The sequence below is a fragment of the Chlorocebus sabaeus genome, chromosome 21, assembly GCF_047675955.1.
Source record: "Chlorocebus sabaeus isolate Y175 chromosome 21, mChlSab1.0.hap1, whole genome shotgun sequence".
Lineage (NCBI taxonomy): Eukaryota > Metazoa > Chordata > Mammalia > Primates > Cercopithecidae > Chlorocebus > Chlorocebus sabaeus.
The window spans coordinates 106,873,612-106,900,086 of record NC_132924.1 but is presented as its reverse complement, the minus strand read 5'-3'; the positions used below and the strand labels follow the sequence as shown (position 1 = coordinate 106,900,086).

At 39.4% G+C, this 26,475-nt stretch overlaps 1 protein-coding gene across 1 annotated transcript in view; it reads right to left on the bottom strand.

Annotated features, from left to right (window-relative positions):
* Nucleotides 1-26,475, bottom strand: part of EXOC4 (exocyst complex component 4) — an 818,776-nt gene that overhangs the window by 164,468 nt on the left and 627,833 nt on the right. The window contains exon 12 of the mRNA XM_007982965.3: nt 6,672-6,808. Coding sequence (XP_007981156.3) covers nt 6,672-6,808 — 137 coding nt within the window. The remainder of the gene's footprint in view (nt 1-6,671; nt 6,809-26,475) is intronic.

Below are 26,475 nucleotides of genomic sequence, written 5' to 3'. Positions count from 1 at the left end.
AGAACCACTGCTGAACGTTTTGAAGGTATCCTGACACACAAGAAAAAGTGCCTGGGAGCAAATCCCTGATGCTCATAAAAGAAAAGGAACATAAATTACAGAAATGGGGTGAATTTGGAATTGTAGGCAAAATTCTGAACAGATAATTAAAAAGTAGTTCATGAATAATTTGAAAGTGGTACTCACTAGAAGCTAGAAGGATCTTACAAAGAATAGGTCAAATGATCCTTTCCTAACTGACTTGGGGCAGTGGTAAATTCGGCTCTTGGTTGTCTTGTTTCCAAAGGTAATTTGAAAGCTGCCCAAGAAGAGAGTTCTTAAGGAATGGTTTAGTTGGGAGAAGTGGGTCCTAACAGTAAAGGGATGGGAGGATTCCTGAACAAATATCTAGTATTGTCCATAACAGGTTTGCATGCCCATCTTGGGTGGACATGAGGAAGGGTTGGCTGCATTAGAAGAATCAGGCTGGGAAGACACCAGCAAGAAACCTGATCAATCTTTTACAGGGCAGATTATGAAATATGTGGAATAACTGTCATGGGAACTGGTAAAGGCAATTACTGTCATTACCATTATCATCATTATCAAAATAGCAGCAAATCATTTTGGGGGGAGCATATTATTTTGCGAAAACTGGTTACAAAAGATTGACATTTTTTGAGACAACCCTTTGAGAAAAGGACTATTAGTACCTTTTTGCAGATGAGGAAATCAAGGCAGAGAGGCTGAGTAGCTTTTCAGGGTCATATAAGTAGTAGGTAGAAAAGCTGGCATTTAAACTGAAGCTGTAGGGCCTGCTCTTGAGCTAAAGCCCAGGCTCCTAGTTAGAAAAACATACGAACTCCTGAGGCACTAAGTAATAATACGTCAACATACAAGGAAGTGTCAGGAGGTATAGCTCCCAAATTCTCAACTTAGTCCTAAGCTGTTGGACATTTTTTCAATGACATGCATAAAAAAAAGACTGCTTATGTAATCAAGGAAGACATGGAACTTACAGGAATAGCTAAGATTTTTTGATGACAGAATGAAGATTCAAAAATATCTCAATAGGCTGAAATGGTGACTTAAAAATAACATTAAATTTGGCCAGGCATGGTGGCTCATGCCTGTAATCCCAGCACTTTGGGAGGCCGAGGTGAGTGGATCACCTGAGGTCAGGAGTTTGAGACCAGCCTGGCCAACATGGTGAAATCCCGTCTCTACTAAAAAAACTACAAAAATTAGCCAGGCATGGTGGCGCATGCCTGTAATCCCAGCTACTCAGGAGGCTGAGGCAGGAGAATTGTGTAAATCTGGGAGGTGGAGGCTGCAGTGAGCTGAGATCGTGACACCGCACTCTAGCCTGAGCGACAGAGCGAGAATCTCTCTAAATAAATAAATAACATTAAATTTAATGGGTAAATGTGAGATCCTGAATTTGTGTTTTACAGAAATCACCACAAATACAGCATAGAAAAGATAATACTAATTTCAATCAGTATTTCTTCTATAGCCAATCAGTGGCCAAGTCTTGTCAAGTTTAACTCTTTACTATCTCTTAATCTGTTCCTTCCTCTCCATTTTCCTTCCCTGTCCCCTAATTCAGGCACTTAATGTCTCTCTCCCCTCTATCTCTATACTCTTGCTTTTCAAATCCATCTTACACAAAACTCAGAAAAATGTCCCTAAAGCACAGGTCTCCACATGGCACTCCATGCTTACCGCCCACTCAGTGGCTCCTTGCCACTTAATTTAAAAAGGCAAAGGTCCTGGAGTCTGACATTCGCGATCCTCCAGTCTGACCCAAGCCTTCCTTCCCACATCCCAGACATTTATCACTTGTTCTTGCTCTTCTTCAAGCCTCTGTCTAAATCCTCTTTATTCTTCACAAAGTCTAGTTCATATCCTTCACCAAGCCTTCCCTATTCTCCTTCGTAATTTCTTCCTCCCACAGCAAAGCATTTTTACCTATCCTGCCATATTTTCTGTCATGAATTAATGCTGTGGATATATGCTATTTCATTGTCCCGTATTTCCCTTTCTATTCTTCACCAAGAATATAAGCACAAGAAAGGTAGAATCTTGACTGATTCATTTCTTTATCCCCACACACCCACACAGCATCTTGGTAAATGCTCAGTAAATACCTGACAAGCGCAATGATAGGACACACTACGAAGCATTGTGTCCAGCACTGGGTCCCGAACAAGGAAAGTGATGGTGCTGCTCAACACCCAGAGTGCATCTGGTCACGTGGGGAAGCCGAGGCGGTAGGAGGATTGCTTGAGGCCAGGAATTCGAGACCAGCCTGGCCAACATGGTGAAATTCCATGTCTACTATAAATAGATTAGATAGATAGATAGATAGATAGATAGATAGATAGATAGATAGATAGATAGACAGATAGATAGATAGATAGTTGGGCATGGTGCTTGCACCTGTAGTCCCAGCTACTCAGGAGGCTGAGGCAAGAGAATCACTTGAATCCGGGAGGCAGAGGCTGCAGTGAGCCAAGATTGCACCATTGCACTCCAGCTTGGGCAACAGACTCTATCTCAAAAAAAAAAAAAAAAAAAAAAAAAGAAAGAAAGAGTACGTCTGGAACACTGGGCATAGTCTGGGGCATTCCTTTCTAAGATGGACACTGCCAAGCTAATGGGTAATGGAGAAAGATGACTGGGATAGTTCGTAGACCAGGGCATGCCAGAAACTGGGAATGTTCAGTTTAAGGAGGAAAAACAAGACTAAATGGACTATGATAGCTATCTTCATATATCTGAAGGGCGTTCATAAAAGGATTAAACTGATGAGTTATCATTCAGAGAAAAGAACTATGTCCAATGGATAGGAGAGTATCACTTCAAACTAAGAGAAAACTTCCAGATGAAAACTATTCAACAATGATCAGTCTGCTTTGCAGATGCAGTGGCTTCTAGCCACTTGACCTCTTGAGAGGCAGGAACATAAATGATTGGAAAAAAAATCACGCATGATGAATATGGTGCCAAGCTACAAGAACTTACAACATGTCTTTCAAGCCAACAACATCAATAATACTATATAAATGGCCATCAGTGAGATTTGCATTCTAGAGACAACTTGACCTTATCGTGGTCAGGTTATGCAACATCTCCACTATAATTACTATTTATCAACATTATTATTTGTGAGAAAGTAATTGGGTACCCATAATCAAGTAACTTATTAGAAAAAGAGGGCATGCCCTACTTAAAAAAAAAAAGCTTTAAATTTAATGGAGGATAAACATAAATTTAAAATGTAATATTATTAAAATGCAGTATTATTAAAATGCAATTATTTTTAAAATTTTTAATTTTTTAATATTTAGGTTTTTATTTTTTATTTTTTGAGATGGAGTCTCACTCTATGACCCAGTCCAGAGTGCAGGGGTGCGATCTCGACTCACTGCAACCTCCACCTCCCGGGTTCAAGCGATTCTCCTGCCTCAGCCTCCTGAATAGCTGGGATTATAGGCATGCACCACCACACCTGGCTAATTTTTGTACTTTTGGTAGAGATGGGCTTTCACCATGTTGGCCAGGCTGGTATCGAACTCTTGACCTCAGGTGATCCGCCCGCCTTGGCCTCCCAAAGTGCTGGGATTACTAGCATGAGCTACTGCACCGGGACTAAGTTTTAATAGTTAAAATATTTTATTCAATTCTCTTTTGGTAGATGAGACGTTGGTACTACCACTTTAGAGTCTGGTTTTGTAAAACTGAAAATCCAAGACTCTATGGCCCAGAAATTCCAATCTCAGACAATTAACCTAGAATAGTGGCTTTTACAATTGTTATTGGTGTATCCCTTAAAATAATTTTGGAAAACTATATTCTCCTTCCTTTTTTAAGTTGACATTTAATTTTTTTTAGCATGCGTTTAAATAGATGCAAAAGACATAAATTTTGGCATATCCTAAAGACTGACAATGTTAAAAATCACTATTTTAAATGTATCCAATGGCCAGGCACAGAAAGACAAATATTGCATGATTCCACTTAAATGGGGACTCTAAAAAAGTCTACAAAAGACTCACAGAAGTAGAGGGAGAACAGTGGTTGCCGGAGGCTGGGGACTAGGGGAGTGGGATGGGTGTGGGGTGAGGTGGGGAGATGTTGCTCAAACCATACAAAGTTTCAGTTAGGAGGAATGGCATTTTGAGAATGACTGAACATCATGGTGACTATAATTAATAATAACATAATATATATTTCAAAATGCTAAGAGTAGATTTTAAATGTTTGCAGCACAAAGACACAAAAAGACAAGTATGAGAGGTAATGGATATGTGAATTGGATTGAATGTAATCATTTCATAATGTATTCATGTATCAGAACATCGCATTGTACTCATTATATAATTATTATTTGTCAATTAAAATTTTTAAAAACGTATCCAATGGAATCTCAATGCCACAGGGATTTGATACCCTCCATTATACATTTAAAATACATATGAACAAGCTTTTCTTTAACAGTTGGATATTTTTCACTTTTCCTTTTCCTCTTTGAATTATTATTTCTATTTCATTTCCTCACTGAAATTTATCCTAATGAAATATATTTTATGCTTGAAATTATTTTATTATTCCATTGTAGCTTTTTACAAAAGACTATCTGTATAAATTAAAATCCAAAAACTTTAAAGTTTCTGTTACCACAAGACTAAATTTTAACTTTCTTTTGTTTGAATTACCATTATAATTATTATTTAGTACACAACCAATTGACATAATTGTTAATTATATGTATGATTTTAACCTAAATATAAGTTTTGATAAATAATTATTGAACACAAAAGGTTATTGGGACAGCATCTCAATGAGATGGTTGTTGCTTAATTTGTCCATGTAACTGTGGATAATTCTTGTTGCGGAATCAGGAAGGGTAAGCATTAATCTATGTTGTATTCCTCTGCCAAATCAATCTTCTGTAAACATTGCTTCCTTGCTCACTTATAATGATTCCCTATCTGCTATCCAACATCTACATTTTCAGGATCTTATTTTTTATGACCCCTTTTTAGTTGGTCTTAATCTTCCTATTCAACATTATATCCTGCTAGATTCTCCTAGGAACTCTGTCCCAGTCAAACTTCCTCCTCATAGTCGCCTTTAAATAGCGGGCAACTGGGTTGGGTGCGGTGGCTCAGGCCTATAATCCCAGCACTTTGGGAGGCCAAGGTGGGCGGATCATGAGGTTAGGAGTTTGAGACCAGCCTGGCCAACATGGTGAAAGCCTGCCTCTACTAAAAACAGAAAAATTAGCCAGACGTGGTGGTGTACACCTGTAGTCCCAGCTACTTGGGAGGCTGAGGCAGTAGAATTACTTGAATCCGGGAGGCAGAGGTTGCAGTGAGCTGAGATTGTGCCACTGAACTCCAGCCTGGTGATAGAGCGAGACTCCATCTCAAAAAATAAAATCAAATAAATAAAGTAAAATAGTGGGCAACTGTCTCATTGCTTCCTCCATCCCCGCCTTCGTGTATTCTCTCCATCTCCGTAAATTTCATCAGTCCAGCACATATCTCACCTGCGAAACCATTCCCGATTACAACCCATTCTCTTTCTTGTGTTTTGATCCCTCTGCCCTCACAGTCCATATTATACAAGCAGCGCCTGACTACGTAGTGCACTTCACCTATCTTGTCTTCAATATAGAGCACACAAAATTTAGTATTTTATTATACATTCTTTTCTTCCCTAATTGTTTCATGTATTGTGAACCAGACCGTAATTTGTTCCTATTATAAGCTTTCTTAGAGAATTGCTATGATCTTTTCCACAAGTCCACAGAGATTTTTTTGAACCTAGGGAAGGAAATCAGAGGGATAACTAACGGTTTTCAAGTACATAACAATGGTTTTTCATTGCTACTGATGCTGAAAACAGGGGTAACTGTTCTTTTGTGACAGTAGGAATGCTACAAATTAAATGTCAGGAAGAATATATATATATATATATATTTTTTTTTTTTTTTTTTTTTTGAGACGGAGTCTCGCTCTGTCGCCCAGGCTGGACTGCAGTGGCGTGATCTCAGCTCACTGCAAGTTCCGCCTCCCGGGTTCACACCATTCTCCTGCCTTAGCCTCCAGAGTAGCTGGGACTACAGGCGCCCGCCACCACACCCGGCTAATTTTTTGTATTTTTAGTAGAGATGGGGTTTCACCATGTTAGCCAGGATGGTCTCGATCTCCTGACCTCGTGATCTGCCCATCTCGGCCTCCCAAAGTGCTGGGATTACAGGCGTGAGCCACCGCACCCAGCCAGAATATATTTTTAATTAAAAAGAAATACTGTTAAAGATTAAGAGTTTCAAACTGCTCTATTTTAAGGATCTTTTTAACCATAAGATAGACTAACCAAGATCTGGAATTTCCTTGAGGAACATGATCTTATTATTCCAGGTTTTCATGAACATCAAGGCTGACACATAATCCAAGCCACTCAATGGCAGTCCTAGTGGCTCTGTCCCTTCATCACTTTCATTCTCTCTGTTGTTCTGACTACACAAAGGTCTAGGAGACTACTTCCATGATGGATGTTCTCATCTCTTGACAAACTCAGAGATGATCCTTTTGAAAATTAGGCTATTGAGGCAATTTCACCAATCAGAACCACCCTCAGGCTCAAACGTTACTTTGCTTAGCTCCTAACAGAAGCTATACCTGTAAGCTGCAGTGCAGGTGTCCTTGTACTCCTGGAGCTTCACGCACACCATGTTGAGGAATTGATCTGAATATGCACTCAAGTCATGCATCAAGTTCAGGAGGTCTTGCACTGTCTTCTCCACAATGATTGTGCTCTGGAAATGAACATCAAAGAGAGGATATGAGATTTCTGTAGTCAAGTAATGTGTAGGACAAGGAAGGACAACTCCAAGTATGTCATAATTTAAGGTATCTGAGCTTTCCTGGAAGAATGTGACATTTTGAAATATGAACTCAAAACAACAACAAAATAAGAATCTTACACAGCACTGGTCTTCCCAAGACCTGAGCAAGTGTTTTCTCTGGAAGGACACAGAATAGGGATTTTCAAGTTGATATCATGGAATTCTTGACACTCACAAGATAACTCCGGCTTTTAAGACAGAAAATGCATATTCAACCGGAGCCTGATTTATCACTCCAAGGCTCTTTGAGATTAGGAACCTATGATAGGCAGCACAAAGAAAAAACCTTCCATGATTTATTTTAAAAGTTTCAAAACCATCAATCTATTCAGAATAACAACTAACATTTGTATTGTGTTTTACAGCTTGTAGAATGTTTTCACATACACAGCATATGTTATCTCACTTGAGACTCACATAATAATCATGATGATCATGAACATTTATAGGGTTCTTACAAGTGCAAAGTACAATGATAAGCACTTTGTATATTTTATTTCCTTTAATTCTCTCAACACCCCTACCTATCAGGTGTATCCTATAATCATCCCCAGTTTAAAGATGAGGAAACAAGCTTAGGAGGATGAAGTAAACAAAGAAGGAGCTCCAGGCTTTGCTCTTCTAACTATACCATTCTGCCTCAGAGCCAGACCAGAGTTCTGCTGCCCACAGTGCATTTTCTCACGAGATTACAGTGTTTCATATTGCTGTCACCACTGTAGGCGCAGGGTCTAAACACACTCAGACATATTTTAAAACTGAATTAGAAATATCCAAAAGGAAAAATAAGCCCATCTTAAAGCTAAACGCCGACAGCATTGTGCAGCAAATCAGTGTTATATCTGAAAAAGACACATAGTCAACAAATTCTAAATATTTGATTAAGAAAAGACTTAGTTGTTTAAACCATTAGTTCATGCCTCTTTCAAGAGAAGCAGAATTACACCGGGGTAAATATTAATTGCATGCTTAGCAGCTTGAAATCCTTCAGTCAGTAACTGGTTTGTTGATTTTATATTTATATAAAATTACATAGGCTATGATAAGCTTAGCCATAAAAGTAAGCTTAAAAAAATACTTTTCCAGTCTTGACAGTGAACTATGAAGAAATCAAAGGCATTTTTATTATGCTTAAATACAAATGATGGGGTACAGGGTTTTGGCTAATTATTGTCTTAAAAGCAAAAGATTAAAAAAAGGTGTATAGCTCTTCTCAACACAGTGGGGGATTAGCTTGAATTATGAGTTACACTTGCATGCTTATTCAAGATTTGGTGGTAGAAGTTTCTTGTCATCTTTCCCCTTCCTCTCATTTTTCCCACCCCAGTAAAATAATCAGAAGGTGAAAAGCAAGGAGCACTTATATTCTGTAAGGCAAACCTCATAGGAAGCCAAATTACAGTCTCTATAGAATCCCCACAAGTTCAACTTCCTTTTCTGTATTGATTTTAAGATTAAAGCACTGCAGCTTCACCCTGATCCATAATCCCATTCCTCTGTATTTGTGTGTGAGTGACAGGAATTGATTCTGCCTGGCTACACGTCCCTGCACTAGGAAGAATTTAAAATCCTCATCCTGATTCAGAACACAAGATATCCTACAACATGTGGGCAGCAATTAACAAAGGAGGCTGAAGTTCAGCCATCCTAACAAAGCCTGTTTAAAATCTAAAACATTGCAGGGAAGACGAGCATGAGGAGATCCCTCTGATTATTGGGAGAAAGGGCCTGGTTCTACTCCCAAGTATGCTATTGATGACCATCTCTGGGGTAGGTTTGGGTAGCCCTTTCCTTTCTTATGACTCAATTTAGTTCTCTAATAACCAAGGATAATTGGATTGCTCCTTTACTCTGTTGGCCCCCATGACTCATGCATTCAATTTGTGTACTGACGCTTTCACACTGGACGAATACTGTGTAATGGCTCTCAAGGCATCTCAGGTGTATTTCGTCTTCCTGAATAGATTATCAGCCTCTCAAGAGGGATCAGCATTCCTCTTTTCTTTTTGTCCATCTCCTATCCTTCTCTTCCCTCAGTTGTTTATAATCTCTCAGGATTTTCAGGACAATACTATTAATAAAAGAAACTAGACTAATAATGTTAATACACAGAATAAATCTCCGAATGCCATATATGTGAGGGATGTTAGGCACAGACACCTTTGCATTTTGAAATCTCCTTGGGTGGTTTGGGTTTGGTTTGTATTTATTACAGAGCTTTCAGCTGACTAGAATTGTGCTGATAGCATTTGGAGGGGAAGGGATGACTGCCAACACCTCTGCATATCCACTGGAGGTCAAGGTTTTGGGGATGAACAGGAAGTACCAGCAGGGAATGATTAGATGCTATGGTTTAATTCTAATGGTTGTGCTCAACACAGAGCCTCTGTGATGCTATATGATTACACACAATTTTCCAGCTATTTGGTTGGTTTACCTTGTCATGGTAGCACTCTGGATAATCAATCACTACATTCTCTTCAAGAAAAATGACACTGTATTTTGCCAAATGATGGGTATTTTTACAGGGAAAAAAGTTTCCATTTTTCAAGAATTTATAACAATTTCCAAATCAGTGGCTCTGACAGATAAATGTTGAAAATATCAAATTTCTAACAAGGTCAATCCTGTTTTTATTTATTTGATCTCTTTAGCAATGCAAATGATTTACTGACACATTATTAATTTTGGGATTTGCTAATGTTGACTATAATGACTTCATAATAAGCAAAACCCTGATTTTCTTCATTATAATTTATATTAAACAAATCATAAATGATTGATATTTGCTTAGAAACAACTCAATTCACATTTCTTGCAATTTATTACCAGGTAATAAAGTCTATGCATGACATGAAAAATGAGAAAAGAAAAGATAAATCCCAGGACAGTTGATGTAATAAAAAAAAATATTGCTGTGGAAAATAAACACCTAAAGTTTATTACAGGGATACGCTGGTAATCTAAAGTATAAAGTGAACCCGTTGTTTGGTTCTGCACTTAAAAAAATTTAATCAGTGAATGAATAAAGATGATTGTACTTTTGAGAACTAGTCCACTGTTTGCCAGAATGGGGCTCTGCCTCATGATACTAATATCCTGTTACAGAAAATCAGCTCCCAGTCCACATAATTTGGAAAATACTGAATTAAAGAAAACTGAAGTGGTGTTTTTACTGGATGACTTCAGAAACCTTTAATATGTTAGAGTCATGAAGAGTCTTAAAGAGTTGCAGTATTCAGTCTTCCCTTAACTATCAATGTAATGAAACCATTGTTCACAGTCCATCTTTTCACATCTACTGGAACAGTGTTTCACGGTTTGGGAACAACTCTCCCTAATTCTCTGGTCATACTAATCAGGACCCTAAGGCCCAATGACATGCTTGAGGACACATGAGGAGTACCACTGTGAACAGGGTGAGCTTGATCAGGCCTCTTACTTCTCGATCCTTCCTTCTCAGCCCTTTCATGAACACCAATCATCTTCAGTTCTGCCTCTAGCCTATCCCTCTACGCTTCCCTCAAAAGTTTTTTTCTCCATTAAAATTATTGTTATTATTACTATTTTTTCCTCTATGCTTCACTCCAGTTCCTCTGAACATGCCCATCTTTTGCTCCAACCACACTAAATTACTAGTGATTCCTTGCCTGCAGCAGGCTACTTTTTGCCTCTGTGCCTTTGTGCCTCCTCATCTTAGTGTCTGGAATACTATTCCTAGCTCATGACTCTCATCTTTGGAGATTACCTGCTCTGATTTAAATGCCCCTTCTGTGCCACCAGAGGACCCTGGCATTTTGGCCCATGCTCTAATTGGAGTGTAGTAATCACTGGTTCAATGGACCATCTCTTCCACTACGCTGCTAATTCCTGTTGATCAGTGACTGTACCTTCACACCTCTAACACCTCACAAGGTATCTGGCATATTGCAGGTGCTCAATAAACATGTATTGATTTAATGCACATGCACAACACATTCAGAATAGGGTGAAAAGAGCGAGTTAGAGTATAATTGTAGTAGTGGATAAGAGCCTGATTTGGTAAAATCAGACCACTGCCTCCTTATTACTACACTGTATCTTTTTTTTTTTTTTTTTTTGAGACCGAGTCTCACTCTGTCGCCCAGGCTGGAGTGCTTGGCTCACTGCAACCTCCGTCTCCCGGGTTCAAGTGATTCTCCTGCCTCAGCCTCCCAAGTAGCTGGGACTACAGGCACGTGCCACCACAACTGGCTAATTTTTGTATTTTTAGTAGAGAGGGGGTTTCACCATGTTAGTCAGGCTGGTCTCGATCTCCTGACCTCATGATCCGACTGCCTCGGCCTCCCAAAGTGCTGGGATTACAGGCATGAGCCACTGCGCCCGGCCACTACACTGTATCTTAATTTCCATGGTTCTAAGGACTGAACATTTATTGTGGCTGAAAGTCTTGGGTATTTCCACAACAGCACTCTTAACTTCAGCTGATTGTATTATTTTCTATAATGGCAATTCATTATATATGTATATATAACTGAATGTGCTCATTTTAATGTTTTAAGACATAAATTCCCAATTCAAAATGTGCTGATTTTAAAGTTTTAAGACACAAATAAATTCACAATTCAGAAACAAAACCAACACCAAAACAACTTTAGTTTGGCGAATGGAGTCTCTGTATCTGTGTTGTTTTACTTCCTGAGAGGACAGATCAGAGATGCTGCTAAGAATCTAAGGTTCTGTACGGTCAGAGAAATGTGTGTATCGCTTCAGACACACATCTCCAGCACCATCACACACGTGCGTGCGCACGCATGCACGCGCACACACACACACGAAGTGTAGGGCAAGCACACCTGAGAGCAATAATTTAAGCATCTCCTTAGAATGATCCTGTGTGGCAATGCACCTGAATGTGTGTTCCGAGCTAGGTAATTTGGGAGTGGCTAACTTGGAGATTCCTTCCTTATCTATGATAAACATCTGAGGCCCCTGGCTGATTTCATGGAACACCAGCCATACGGGGATCGAGGCCCTGAGTTTTGGGTTACATTAAAGTTGCCAGGTGGAGGTGGTTGGTGGGAGGGTGGTAAGTGGAAATGCTCTATAAACTGCATGACGTTTGTAGGTGGTTGTGGTTTTCCTGCCCAGCCCGTCCCCACTGGACTCTCTCCCCTGTATTAAGCCCGTAATAAAACCCCCTCTCTCCTCTGCGGGCTCTGGGTCTCTTCTTCCACCTCTTGAACCTGATGCGTTTCCTACTGAGGTTAACAAGAGTTTGGCACAACAAGAAGCAATTGTGAAAACAGGGCTTCGCAAACGTTTGATGACAATAATGGTTTTGTTTATTGGGGCATATTCAATGACAAGTCACTAAAACTTGTATATCATATTGTCTTTGCAGTTACTATCAGCTCTAAGCTGTAGCTGGCTGTAAACAATGATAATAACTATGAAAACGACAGTAATGATAGAAGCCAAAAGGAAATATGCTTTCCATTTTTTAATCTACGCTTTGATTTGTGTGATGTTTAAACTGTTCTGAATGTGTCCTCTCTTTACTAAGATGACTTGCAAAAGGCTATACATCCAAGAGCTGGTGCCTGAGGAACTGCCACCTCTGTGCCTTCCAAATCAGCCTCCACCCTGAACACAGAGTCATCTTTTTGAAAATTCTACCTCCCACAGAAATGAGTGTTCATGTCAATCAAAAGACATGAACACAAATCTTCACAATGATTTTATTTATTTATTGCAGCTCTAGCTTAATTTTTTCTTTTTCCTGAGATGGGGTCAGACTGGAGCTCAGTAGCGTGATCATAGCTCATTGCAATCTCAAGCTCCTGGGCTCAAGCAATCCTCCCACCTCACTCTCCAGTAGCTGGGACTACAGGTAGAGGGCACCATACGATGCTAATTTCTTTTTTTGGGTAGAGATGGAGTCTTGCTATGCTGCCCAGGCTGGTCTTAAACTCCTGGCCTCAAATGACCCTCCCACCCCAGCCTCCCAAAGTGCTGGTATTACAGACATGAGCCACTGTGCCTGGCCTAATCGTTTTATTTATAACAGCAAAAAAAAAAAAAAAAAAAGCAATTCTCATGTCAATCAATATGGGCAAATAAATTGTGGTATACTCATACAATGGAAAACTACAGAGTCATGAAAGGCTACTGCAACAGGCAACACATGGATGAACTGTGCAGATCTTAGGCTGAGTCAAAGTAGCCTGACCCAAACGTCTACAACTGGACAATTTTGTTATTACTGTAGTTCAAAATCAAGGAAAGTAACCTCTGGTGATAGAAGTCAGAATAGTGGCTACCCTTAAGAAAGGGTCCTAACTGTGAAGGAGAGGACATTCTAGGTGCTGGCATTATACTGATGGAATAGCTGTTGTGTTAGTAAAAATGTATATAAAAATTCTTTGTGCTTAAGATTTGTGTACTTCAGAATTTGTAAGGTTAACATCAAAAGAAAAAAATTTAAAGTTATGTCCGTTCATGGGATTAAAACTCTTTAATGGATGAGGACTCACGTTGCTCAGATAACTCATACGGCCCTTCATGACATGGCTTCTGTCTACCCTTCCAGCCCCACCTCCTACCATTTTCTACTTTCCTCTCTATGATTCAGCTACATGGGGGTTCTTTCAATTCTTCATTACCATTTCCGGACCTTGTACCTTCCAGCAATGCTGTTCCTTGTCTTCCTTCCCGACAGTACTTTTGTTTCTCTTTCGGGTCTCAGCTAACATACCCTTTCTGTGGGAAGATTCTCCCTAACCCTCATACCAGATTAGGTTTTCCTGTTATAAACACCTAGAACACCTTCTATGTCTTTGTTACAACATTTAGCACACTTGTAATGGCTTGTTTAGGGTCTGTCTTCCCCAGTGGTCTGTGAGATTCCAGAAGGGAGGGACACTTATTCAGGACCTGGCACACAACAGGTACTCAAAAAATCTTTCTTAACTGAATGAGTAAAGTTAAGCACATCCTGTATTAAGATCAATTCATTGCCTATTAGAAGGCAGAGAAAGGACAAAAAGCAGGTCTAATGCTATGCTCTGTAGTTTGGTTCTCAAATAAAACTTTATGTTCAAGGCCAAGTCTGGAAATAACCCAAATGTCCATCAACAGTAGAGTAGATAAATAAAACCGTGACATATTCATACAATGAGATGCTACAGAGCAATGAAAAAGAGCAAGCTAGTAGTTAACATAAGAATTCACGTGGAAAAATATCACAGACATAATGCTGAATGAAAGTAGCCAGTCACAAAAAGATATATACTATTTGATTTCATTTATGTGAAGGTCAAGATCCGGCATAGCTAATACAGGGTGAGACAAATCAGAATAGTGGTTATTTGTTTTTAGAGCGGGGTTGGGAGGATATTGACTGGGAAAGGCATCTGGTTGGTGGTTACATGAATGCATGTTAAGCCTCAATTTTAAACAATTTATTTACAACCATTGTTACAAATAGGTACCTCTTCAAAAACCTTTGATAATACAATCCTTAGGTATATCGGTATTCTCATACAATGGTTTTTATTTATGATATACTTTTAAAATGTGAACACATAGAAGTATTGTTGGCAATACTGCTACTGACTACCAGATGAAAACTGTTCTGGAGAGAATGGGAAGTTGTTTGGGGAAACAGCAGGGAACTTAGCTAATTGATTAAATAGATAAATAAGTAAGTGCCTTCTCTATGCCAAACACTAGCCTAACTGCAGGAGATACAAAGCCAGATAAGATTCTTGCCCTCCAACAATCTCAGGTACTAGCAGGATAAGAAAGTAAGTTCACACAATGAGAACACTTGGACACAGGGCGGGGAACATCACACACTGGGGCCTGTCATGGGGTGGGGGGATGGGAGAGGGATAGCATTAAAAAAAATACCTAATGTCAATGATGAGTTAATGGGTGCAGCAAAGCAACCCATGTATACGTATGTAACAAACCTGCATGTTGTGCACATGTACCCTAGAACTTAAAGTATAATAATAAATAAATAAATAAATAAATAAGAAATTCTTGATGAAGATTAAAAAAGAAAGAAAATAAGTTCACAAATAAGGACAATAAAGTGTCCTAGGTACTGATGGGCATCTGCATACTGTACGGTAGAGGCACAGAGGAAGAAGGAGTTAATTGGACTGGGGTGAAAGGCAGGGAGAGAGAGGTGAGAAAGAAGAGTGTACAACTGAACTGACTCCTGCAAGATAAATAATTGCGATTTGTAGAATGAACAAAGATGGAAAAAGAGCACTTCAAGAAGATGGAGCAGTATGAACATGAAACAGCATGGGATTCAGGGAACTGTAAGTGGTTGTTCAGGGCTGGGGTGAAGGGGGTATGTAGGGGAGTGGGGGTTGGGGGGGTATGTATGCATGATCAGGTGGGAGGGCTCAGAGAGGCAGTCAGAAGCCAAGTCATGAATGTCCTTTTACGACATACATACATACATACACACACAGAGTACTTGAACATTTGGAATGTCACTCATTTCCAGCAAGAAAATATAAATAATTCAATCTGATGACACTAATCACTAGATGATCCACTTCAAGTACAGAAGATAATTTCAAAAAGTTTCACTGTTCAGAAAACATGAATATACTTACATAACAAACTCTGAAGCTCTGTTTGTCAGGCTAACGAGGCAGAATTTAGAAATAGGCTTACACAAAAAATATGAGGCCAAATTTTAGACAATCAAAAAAAACTATATGCCTTTAGAATTCACATAAGCTATTCTTATTAAGTTTATTTGCCAATAAAAACATGGAAAATGTATATGATATAAATTATCAATAATATATATTTTTAACATTTTGGGTAGAAATCATTTATGGTTGAATAAAATCTGTGACGAACATAATCTTATAAGCACAGCTGTCTCTTTATGAGGCTTATTTGGGGGTTTGTGATTTCATATTCAAAACAAAACAAAACATAACAGCAGGAAAGGGAGAAAAAGTCTACAACAGTTGTGCTTAATTAGACCGTATGAACCCAGGGGCCATCTATCTTTCCCCAGCTAATATTACATAATAAGGCAGTAATTGTTGACTTATGTATTTCAAATCAATGCAACTCTACAGGTAAGTTGTCAATACCTCTTGATATGCAATGGGTTCCATTACATATGGGTAGAAATAGATCGATGAATAGGAAAGTATTAGCATTTATAAGAAATATCCCCAACACCCTCCTTCCCCAACACACACACACACACACACACACACACCCATGCACACTTCAAAAGCAACTTAAGGCTGTTATTCAGCAAAACAGAAGGTGTTACATGTTAGAAAAGATATAGAAATATAACAATGACATTAGCAGATACTGTACTTCTACTGGGCCTAGCAATGTTCTTGGTAAAAAGCATGGACTTTTTTTTTTTCAGGGGTGATGATAATCTACTCGAGAAAACATCAATTAGAACAGGAAACAGTGATATTCCAAGAGAAGAGGGAAATGAGTATAAAGACAAGGTAAGGGAACAGGAATAAAAAGGTGGGGGAGCCTGAACTGGGATCTGGAGTACAGGGAGGTTTGGATACTTACAGAGGCAGAGGCAGGGTATTCAGGCAAGGGAAAAGGTATAAGTAAAGGCTGGGGATAAAGGATGAGCTGGTCATGTGTAGCAGTTAGGAGACAAGTGTGGCTGGAGGAGGGAATTTCTGCCAAGGAATCTGGAGAAAGGGTTGAGTGGATGGGGGAGCCAGCTTGTGAAAGGCCTGAATGCCAGACAGGCTGAGGGCCTTCTGCAGCTGGACAGGGGCAGGGCAGTATTCGGTAGCAGAGCTCAGGATCCTAATTCTAGAGCTGAAAGCAAACCTTGTTATCTAGTCTAATTCTCTGGCTTAAAAAAGAACCATAACAAATATTAAAGGGTCTGTCAAAGATATTAAATATATAGATAGTTTATGATACTTCAAAATCTAGAATCCAGCTCTGTGAGTCCCTCTGGCCAAAGCTGATGCTTAGTGCATCAAGAAGAATAAATTATTACAGGTGATTATGCATACTGAAAAATCAACGAAGAGAGAAAGTCAGAAAAAACTCATTTGTCACCATTTAAGGTGGCTACTAAAACAAAACTGTCTTTGAAATTTAGTACATAAAAATTACGCATTTGTGCTATCTTGCCAGTAGGAACTATATTTCAGCATTACCAAATTCAAAAAGTCCTATTTTAAGGAAGAATACCAGCTAATAAATGTAGAAAAAATAATATAATTACAAAATAAGGCAGGATGTGGTGGCTCACACTTGTAATCCCAGCACTTAGGGAGGCCGACACAGAACTGCTTGAGTCCAGGAGTTTGAGACCAGCCTAGGCAACATGGCAAGACCCTGTCTCTACAAAAAATAGAAAAATTAGCTGGGTGTGGTGATGTGTACCTGTAACCCCTGCTACACTCGAGGCTGATGTGTGAGAATCACTTGAGTCCAGATGTTCCAGGTAAGCTATGATTGCACCACTACTCAGGCCTGGCGACAGAGTGAGACTCTGTCTCAAAAAAAATAATAATACAAATAAAAAAATCATTTTCTGGCCCCTAATAAAACAACTGATTCAGGTAAAGGTTATCTATTGGTACTAAGACAAAATGAAAGTTGAGGCCAGGCGTGGTGGCTCACCCCTGTAATCCCAGCACTTTGGGAGGCCAAGGCAGGTGGACGGCCTGAGGTCAGGAATTTGAGACCAGTCTGGCCAACATGATGAAACCCTATCTCTACTAAAAATACAAAAATTAGCCAGGCAAGGTGGAGCACACCTGTAGTCCCAGCTACTCAGGAGGCTGAGGCAGGAGAATCACTTGAACCCGGGAGGCGGAGGTTGCAGTGAGCCGAGATCACGCCACTGCACTCTAGACTGGGTGACACAGCGAGACTCCGTCTCAAAAACAAACAAACAAACAAACAAACAAACAAACAAACACAAAAAACCAAAATGAAAGTTAACCAGAAATTGTGGAAATGAACATCCACATAGGGTCAATGTTATAGAACATCAATTACTTCCCCACAAAAATCAAAATTACACAACGGAGGGATTAAAAGGTCACAAGCCTCATCCAGGGGTTGAGCTTGGCCTAATTAATGTAAGGAAACCAGTTCTTACAGGTTTATGGATGAGACAGAATATGAATATAACATCATCTATGATATATTCTCACTAAAAACATTTAACTTCAATCTAATCAGGCTTTCAGACTTAACTTCTAGTAACAGGAAATAGAGGAAGCAATCAAATATAGAAGATGGAATGTTCCACAGCATGGCTGGCTGGTTCTGTTCACTGTATCAGTGTCAAGAAAAAAATGTGACTGTTTGGGATTACAAAGACTTAAGCCACGTAACAATTATGGTCCTAGATGGAATCCTAGTTTGAACAAACCAGCTGAAAAGGACATTTCTGGGACAATGCATCTGGGAAAATGCAAAATTGACTACATATTAGAAGTATGGAGATATTAGAAACTTTTTCTAATTGTGTCAGTGATAATGCTATCTTGATAATGCGTTAATGATAATGAAGAAAATGCTCTTGTTCTGCAGGGAAGTAAAATTAAAGTATTTCAGTATAAAATAGCTTGAAATCCTGCCTTAAGCAATTAGAAAACCAGACAAAATATGGGAAACAGTAGTTTCAGACACCAGAGATGAAAAACAAATGACGTGAGCCCTCTGAGTGCCCCACCTGAAGAGTTTCTGGGTCATAATGCAGGAAGAAGGGACCTGGACAGAGCCTGGCAGTCTTGTTAGGCTGAGGAGACAGAATTTGGAGTTTTAGCAGACCAAGGCAGCTACAGTTCACTGTGGCAAAATACTGAAGAGTGGAGAGCTTCACAAAGAGAGGGGAGGGTGGGGAGAGAAAGAGAGCACGTGTGTGCAAAAAGGAGCACGTGTGAGCACAAGATCTCTGTAGATCTTCTGTGTAGAACCTTTGGCTAAGTACTGGTCTGTGTGAAGGACACTACTGAGGCCAGAGAGGACTACCTCAGTGGAGCAGGCAGAATAATCCAATTTGTGAACTCACAAATCCTGTGAGTCCACACAGGGCAATGAATGGTCCATGTTCCTTCCCACTAGCTAGAGTGGAAGAACCTCCTAATAAATAGGGTGTCAGGTAGTCTTCAAAACAATATTGCCTCAGCAGTGGGGCCACATTAGCCTCAGAGTAAAAGCTGCCCTGGACCTGTCTGATAAAGCCTAGAAGAAAGACAGACATGATGAAAATAATTCTAAATAACTTAAATGTGTTCCCAAAGTTCAACAATATTTAAAGAACTATAACAAAATCCAGCACTTAACAATGTAAAAAACACCTTGCATGTCTAGCATCCAATAAAAAAATTACCGGGCATATGGAAATAAGTTGGAAAATATATGAGGAGAAGTAAAAATCAGTCAAGGGAAACAGACCCAGGGATGACACAGATAATAGACAAGGAGGTTAAAACAGTTATTAGGAATAGGGTCCTATGTCTAAAAACATAGTGGAAAATATAAACACGGCAGAAACAGAAATGGAAGGCACAGCAATAGAAACTATACAAAATAAAACACACAGAGAAAAAAGGATTAAAAAAAATAGGACAGAGAGTCAGCAAACTGAGAAACAATATCAGGCAGCTTAATATACATGCAACTGGGGGTGAGGGGTGCAGAGAAAATGTAACAAGATATAGTGGCTGGAAATTTTCCAAATTTGATGAAAAGTATAAGCCCACAGATTCAAGCAGCTCGATACATCTCAAATGGAAGATAACAAAAACTAGAGAAAGTCACAAATAATCGAATTGCTGAAAATCAGTGATAAATAGAAACATCTTAAAAACCACTACCAGAAATCAAACTAGAACTCAGGACTAAGAAACTCAATCAAAACTGCTCAACTACATGGAAACTGAACAACCTGCTCCTGAATGACTACTGGGTACATAACGAAATGAAGGCAGAAATAAAGATGTTCTTTGAAACCAATGAGAACAAAGATACAACATACCAGAATCTCTGGGACACATTTAAAGCAGTGTGTAGAGGGAAATTTATAGCACTAAATGCCCACAAGAGAAAGCAGGAAAGATCTAAAATTGACACTCTAACATCGCAATTAAAAGAACTAGAGAAGCAAGAGCAAACACATTCGAAAGCTAGCAGAAGGCAAGAAATAACTAAGATCAGAGCAGAACTGAAGGAGATAGAGACACAAAAAACCCTCCAAAAAATCAATGAATCCAGGAGTTGGTTTTTTGAAAAGATCAACAAAATTGACAGACCACTAGCAAGACTAATAAAAAAGAAAAGAGAGAAGAATAAAATTGACGCAATTAAAAATGATAAAGTGGATATCACCACTGACCCCACAGAAATACAAACTACCATCAGAGAATACTATAAACACCTCTATGCAAATAAACTGGAAAATCTAGAAGAAATGGATAATTTCCTGGACACTTACACTCTTCCAAGACTAAACCAGGAAGAAGTTGAATCCCTGAATAGACCAATAGCAGGCTCTGAAATTGAGGCAATAATTAATAGCCTACCAACCAAAAAAAGTCCAGGACCAGATGGATTCACAGCTGAATTCTACCAGAGGTACAAGGAGGAGTTGGTACCATTCCTTCTGAAACTATTCCAATCAATAGAAAAAGAGGGAATCCTCCCTAACTCATTTTATGAGGCCAACATCATCCTGATACCAAAGCCTGGCAGAGACACAACAAAAAAAGAGAATTTTAGACCAATATCCCTGATGAACATCGATGCAAAAATCCTCAATAAAATACTGGCAAACCGGATTCAGCAACACATCAAAAAGCTTATCCACCATGATCAAGTGGGCTTCATCCCTGGGATGCAAGGCTGGTTCAACATTCGCAAATCAATAAACATAATCCAGCATATAAACAGAACCAAAGACAAGAACCACATGATTATCTCAATAGATGCAGAAAAGGCTTTTGACAAAATTCAACAGCCCTTCATGCTAAAAACGCTCAACAAATTCGGTATTGATGGAACGTACCTCAAAATAATAAGAGCTATTTATGACAAACCCACAGCCAATATCATACTGAATGGGCAAAAACTGGAAAAATTCTCTTTGAAAACTGGCACAAGAAAGGGATGCCCTCTCTCACCACTCCTATTCAACATAGTGTTGGAAGTTCTGGCTAGGGCAATCAGGCAAGAGAAAGAAATCAAGGGGATTCAGTTAGGAAAAGAAGAAGTCAAATTGTCCCTGTTTGCAGATGACATGATTGTATATTTAGAAAACCCCATTGTCTCAGCCCAAAATCTCCTTAAGCTGATCAGCAACTTCAGCAAAGTCTCAGGATACAAAATTAACGTGCAAAAATCACAAGCATTCTTATACACCAGTAACAGTCAAACAGAGAGCCAAATCAGGAATGAACTTCCATTCACAATTGCTTCAAAGAGAATAAAATACCTAGGAATCCAACTTACAAGGGATGTAAAGGACCTCTTCAAGGAGAACTACAAACCACTGCTCAGTGAAATCAAAGAGGACACAAACAAATGGAAGAACATACCATGCTCATGGATAGGAAGAATCAATATCGTGAAAATGGCCATACTGCCCAAGGTAATTTACAGATTCAATGCCATCCCCATCAAGCTACCAATGAGCTTCTTCACAGAATTGGAAAAAAACTGCTTTAAAGTTCATATGGAACCAAAAAAGAGCCCGCATCTCCAAGACAATCCTAAGTCAAAAGAACAAAGCTGGAGGCATCACGCTACCTGACTTCAAACTATACTACAAGGCTACAGTAACCAAAACAGCATGGTACTGGTACCAAAACAGAGATATAGACCAATGGAACAGAACAGAGTCCTCAGAAATAATACCACACATCTACAGCCATCTGATCTTTGACAAACCTGAGAGAAACAAGAAATGGGGAAAGGATTCCCTATTTAATAAATGGTGCTGGGAAAATTGGCTAGCCATAAGTAGAAAGCTGAAACTGGATCCTTTCCTTACTCCTTATACGAAAATTAATTCAAGATGGATTAGAGACTTAAATGTTAGACCTAATACCATAAAAATCCTAGAGGAAAACCTAGGTAGTACCATTCAGGACACAGGCATGGGCAAAGACTTCATGTCTAAAACACCAAAAGCAACAGCAGCAAAAGCCAAAATTGACAAATGGGATCTCATTAAACTAAAGAGCTTCTGCACAGCAAAAGAAACTACCATCAGAGTGAACAGGCAACCTACAGAATGGGAGAAAATTTTTGCAATCTACTCATCTGACAAAGGGCTAATATCCAGAACCTACAAAGAACTCAAACAAATTTACAAGAAAAAAACAAACAACCCCATCAAAAAGTGGGCAAAGGATATGAACAGACATTTCTCAAAAGAAGACATTCATACAGCCAACAGACACATGAAAAAATGCTCATCATCACTGGCCATCAGAGAAATGCAAATCAAAACCACAATGAGATACCATCTCACACCAGTTAGAATGGCGATCATTAAAAAGTCAGGAAACAACAGGTGCTGGAGAGGATGTGGAGAAACAGGAACACTTTTATACTGTTGGTGGGATTGTAAACTAGTTCAACCATTATGGAAAACAGTATGGCGATTCCTCAAGGATCTAGAACTAGATGTACCATATGACCCAGCCATCCCATTACTGGGTATATACCCAAAGGATTATAAATTATGCTGCTATAAAGACACATGCACACGTATGTTTATTGCAGCACTATTCACAATAGCAAAGACTTGGAATCAACCCAAATGTCCATCAGTGGCAGACTGGATTAAGAAAATGTGGCACATATACACCATGGAATACTATGCAGCCATAAAAAAGGATGAGTTTGTGTCCTTTGTAGGGACATGGATGCAGCTGGAAACCATCATTCTTAGCAAACTATCACAAGAACAGAAAACCAAACACCGCATGTTCTCACTCATAGGTGGGAACTGAACAATGAGATCACTTGGACTTGGGAAGGGGAACATCACACACCGGGGCCTATCATGGGGAGGGGGGAGGGGGGAGGGATTGCATTGGGAGTTATACCTGATGTAAATGACGAGTTGATGGGTGCAGCACAGCAACATGGCACAAGTATACATATGTAACAAACCTGCACGTTATGCACATGTACCCTACAACTTAAAGTATAATAATAATAATAAAAAAAAAAACCACTACCAGAAAAACAACACAAAACAAAACAGAAAGAAAGAAATGAGATTTCAAAGGAAAAAGAAGAATCTAGGCCCTTTGAGTCCCAGTTTGATGTTCTCTTTACCACCCTATATTGTGCCTCCTCCCTGGGAAAATGGTATTCGATGAAGACTTGGCAGACACACTGGGGTGGCCTGGAGAAGTGAGAGTTCACAGTAAGGCATCTGACTAAAGCCCTGGAAGTGGTCTAGGGTGGCTTGCAATGTGGTACCATGAGAAAAAAGAAGATTCAACAGAGAAAAAAAGAAGTAGAACATAGACCATAAAAAGAAAGAAGGAGGAGGAGGAGGAGGAGGAGGAGGAGGAGGAGGAGGAGGAAGAGGAAGAGGAAGAAGAAGAAGAAGAAGAAGAAGAAGAAGAAGAAGAAGACGACAACTTAGTATGATAAAAGCTAAGCTAAGAAAAATAAGAGTTCCTTGGATCATGTATGGACATTTGACCTTTAAGAAACAAACCACCTACTCACATCCTCTAGTGAAGAAAGAACAACCCGGGAAGACTCGCTCGAGGTAATGATGTCCCCAGAAATTTTACTTCCCAGTTGTATATTTCCAAATATTCTTTTCCTGCTCAAAAGGCCCAATATGATTCCCTGCTCTACAGTCTACACACACACACACCCCTTCACTCTGTTCCTTAACCTAAGCAATATGAGTTGTTATTTTTTTAAATGTAATTTGCTCAAGGAAAAATATTAATAGCAAGAAGCAATATAAAAGTTAAAAGACATGAAAAGCCACAAATATAGATGAGCTTATAGCAAACAGATATATATTCAAAGACAACCAATTCTAGCCCCTACAAGGTAAAATACCCAAGCACTCTTGCTTCCTTTCTCTTGTTTTGGGTATACCTGTAGATATTATATCAACAGCATTTATATTATAATATAAATGTGAATGTTAGAATAAGCCTACTTACCTATCTGCAAATCCATCCAATATTTATTGACCACCTACTATGTGCCAGGCACTGCTACTATGCTATGCTCTCGAATACAACAGCAAAACAGTTTATACTGTTATGACTGAAACCCAGGCAGACGGAATCCAGAGCCCATATCTTAACCACTATTTGTTGTTACTTCCAGTAAAGATGAAAAGCAGTAAGTTCAATCTTTTCAGGTAGTCCATGATGCCAGGTGTAGTGTGGTAAAGATGAATGAAGACTGCTTGTGGAAGAAGGTTATTGTGACCTTCCTCAGATAGCAGTTCCAATGGTGGGATTGGTGAGGCCAAAACTAGGTTTACAGGAAGCTGTGAAGGTAGTGTGTGGTGCAGGAAGACAGATTGTCATTGGAGATATTCACCAGTGGAAAAAACGGTGTGAAGTAACTCAGTAAGTAGATAGGATGGAGTCAGGAGAGCAAATGAAGACGGGACCTTCCTGATCATCAGTAGACCATTCTATGTGACCAGCCTCAGGAGGCACAGACCACTCCAATGCCAGCAGCCAAGAGACAATTCGTGGGCAGTTTTGGGCCAGCAAGATCTCTTCTCTCATCCCACATTCCTCAAACCCTAACCTCTAAATTCACTCAGAACTGATACCTAAGACAAAAGGACAGACCAGAAGGACATATGGTTGTGATACAGGTACAGGCCAGTAATCCAACCTGTCTTCAAACTTAACATTCTGAAATCATTTTAGCATAGGTTTCCACGCCCTGCTAAAAACATCACCACAGCATTTCCTAACACCCTTCTTCCTCAGAACTCAGAGTACTTGCAAATATCTCAATCAATATCCAAACAGATTGTGAGAAAGTAGAGCAGTCATTATCATCCCTATTTTATCACGAGTCTAACACTTAAAGCCGTTTCAAGGAACAAGTATAACACTAGAAAAAGGTTTTCAAAGAACTCCAGAATATCAAGCTGCCACCAAAGGTGGTCTGAAATGCTTTCATTTCTTCACGTATCTCAGATTCGCATTCCACACCAACTAGTTTGTCATGCTGCAAAGCATCTGTAGTTACAGAAGCCCCTCTTGATGTAGTAATGTTATTTAGACATTTTATGTGATTATTTTGTCCTTTTAAAGATTACATGTCCTCAGCCACTCCTTTAGAGCCAATAAACCCCCAAAATTCACAGAGGAGAACATTTACTATTCCTTTTACTAGCAAAGGTAAGGTCTATTCAGCAGGAGGCTCGAATGACCCATAATGGGGCATGATTCATTAGGGCAGAGCTACAAATATATCAATCAACATGTCAGAGGAGAAGTCCAGTTACATGCAGTGGGAGATGCATACCACATATACATTTGTTCCGCTCTGTGCAGGCTCACCTGTCTTTGGTGGTTCACACCATATAATAATCAATTTTGCAGACAAGTTTCCCTACAAATTGTTTCAGCCTCAGTTACACGTGCACCTCAGAGGTGAGATCTGCGGCCCTCTAAGGAGGAGAATGAGCAGGGAGCTTGGCTTCCAGTAAAACAGAACATATGGAACTGTTTGAGGGAGAGAGTGTGCAAGCAAGTGTTCCAGTGTACACACACAAGGGAAAATTTGTTCAGGAGTGGAGATTCAGCTTGGATATGCCTCCTACTGGGAGGGACAATAACACTTGAGAAGAACTAATGAATTTTCAGAGCAGTTCTTGATTTTAACGAAACTGGTTGTTGTGAACCCAGCATTCTAGCTCATTCCAAAAATAAATTTAACTGCTTTATATAACTTTTCCATGCTGAGTAAAACAAAATGCACTACTGGGCAAAAATCAAATAGCTAGCCAACAGGAGACCTGGGCTCCAAACATAATTTTAACATTGACTGACTTTGAGATGTTGAACAAGTTGCTCTCCTTTTCTTCATTTGCAAGGGTTATGATAATCTTTATGAACCATGGTGATATCTCCAGCCTTCCCACCATAAAGTAACCTTAGGCTTTAATTTAACTGTCTCCCTGAGTTTAGGAGATGAGTCATTGTATTTCCTAGATTTTAGTTATCAAAGCACATAATTTGTCAAGAGATAGGCCAATGATGTATTGGAACTCACTAGAATGTATTCTAATTAAACTCAGTGGCATCCTGCCCAAGTTTATATGAAAGGAACAGTAACAGTACCACCCACGTATTGCCCAGGGAAGCAGCTTTTCTCCCAAGTCCAAGAACAGTTAGTGGTTAAAAATCAGAATATCAAATCTTTGCTGTTTCCCTCTGAGACAATCGCTTCACACAGGAAACACCTACACCCTGGGAAGGAGACAGCCAACACTTAGAATGTACAATAGTTTTCAAACTCAGATTTCACCAACCAGGAAAAAAAAAATGGACCAATAGAGATCCAATTTTTCATTTTATCAA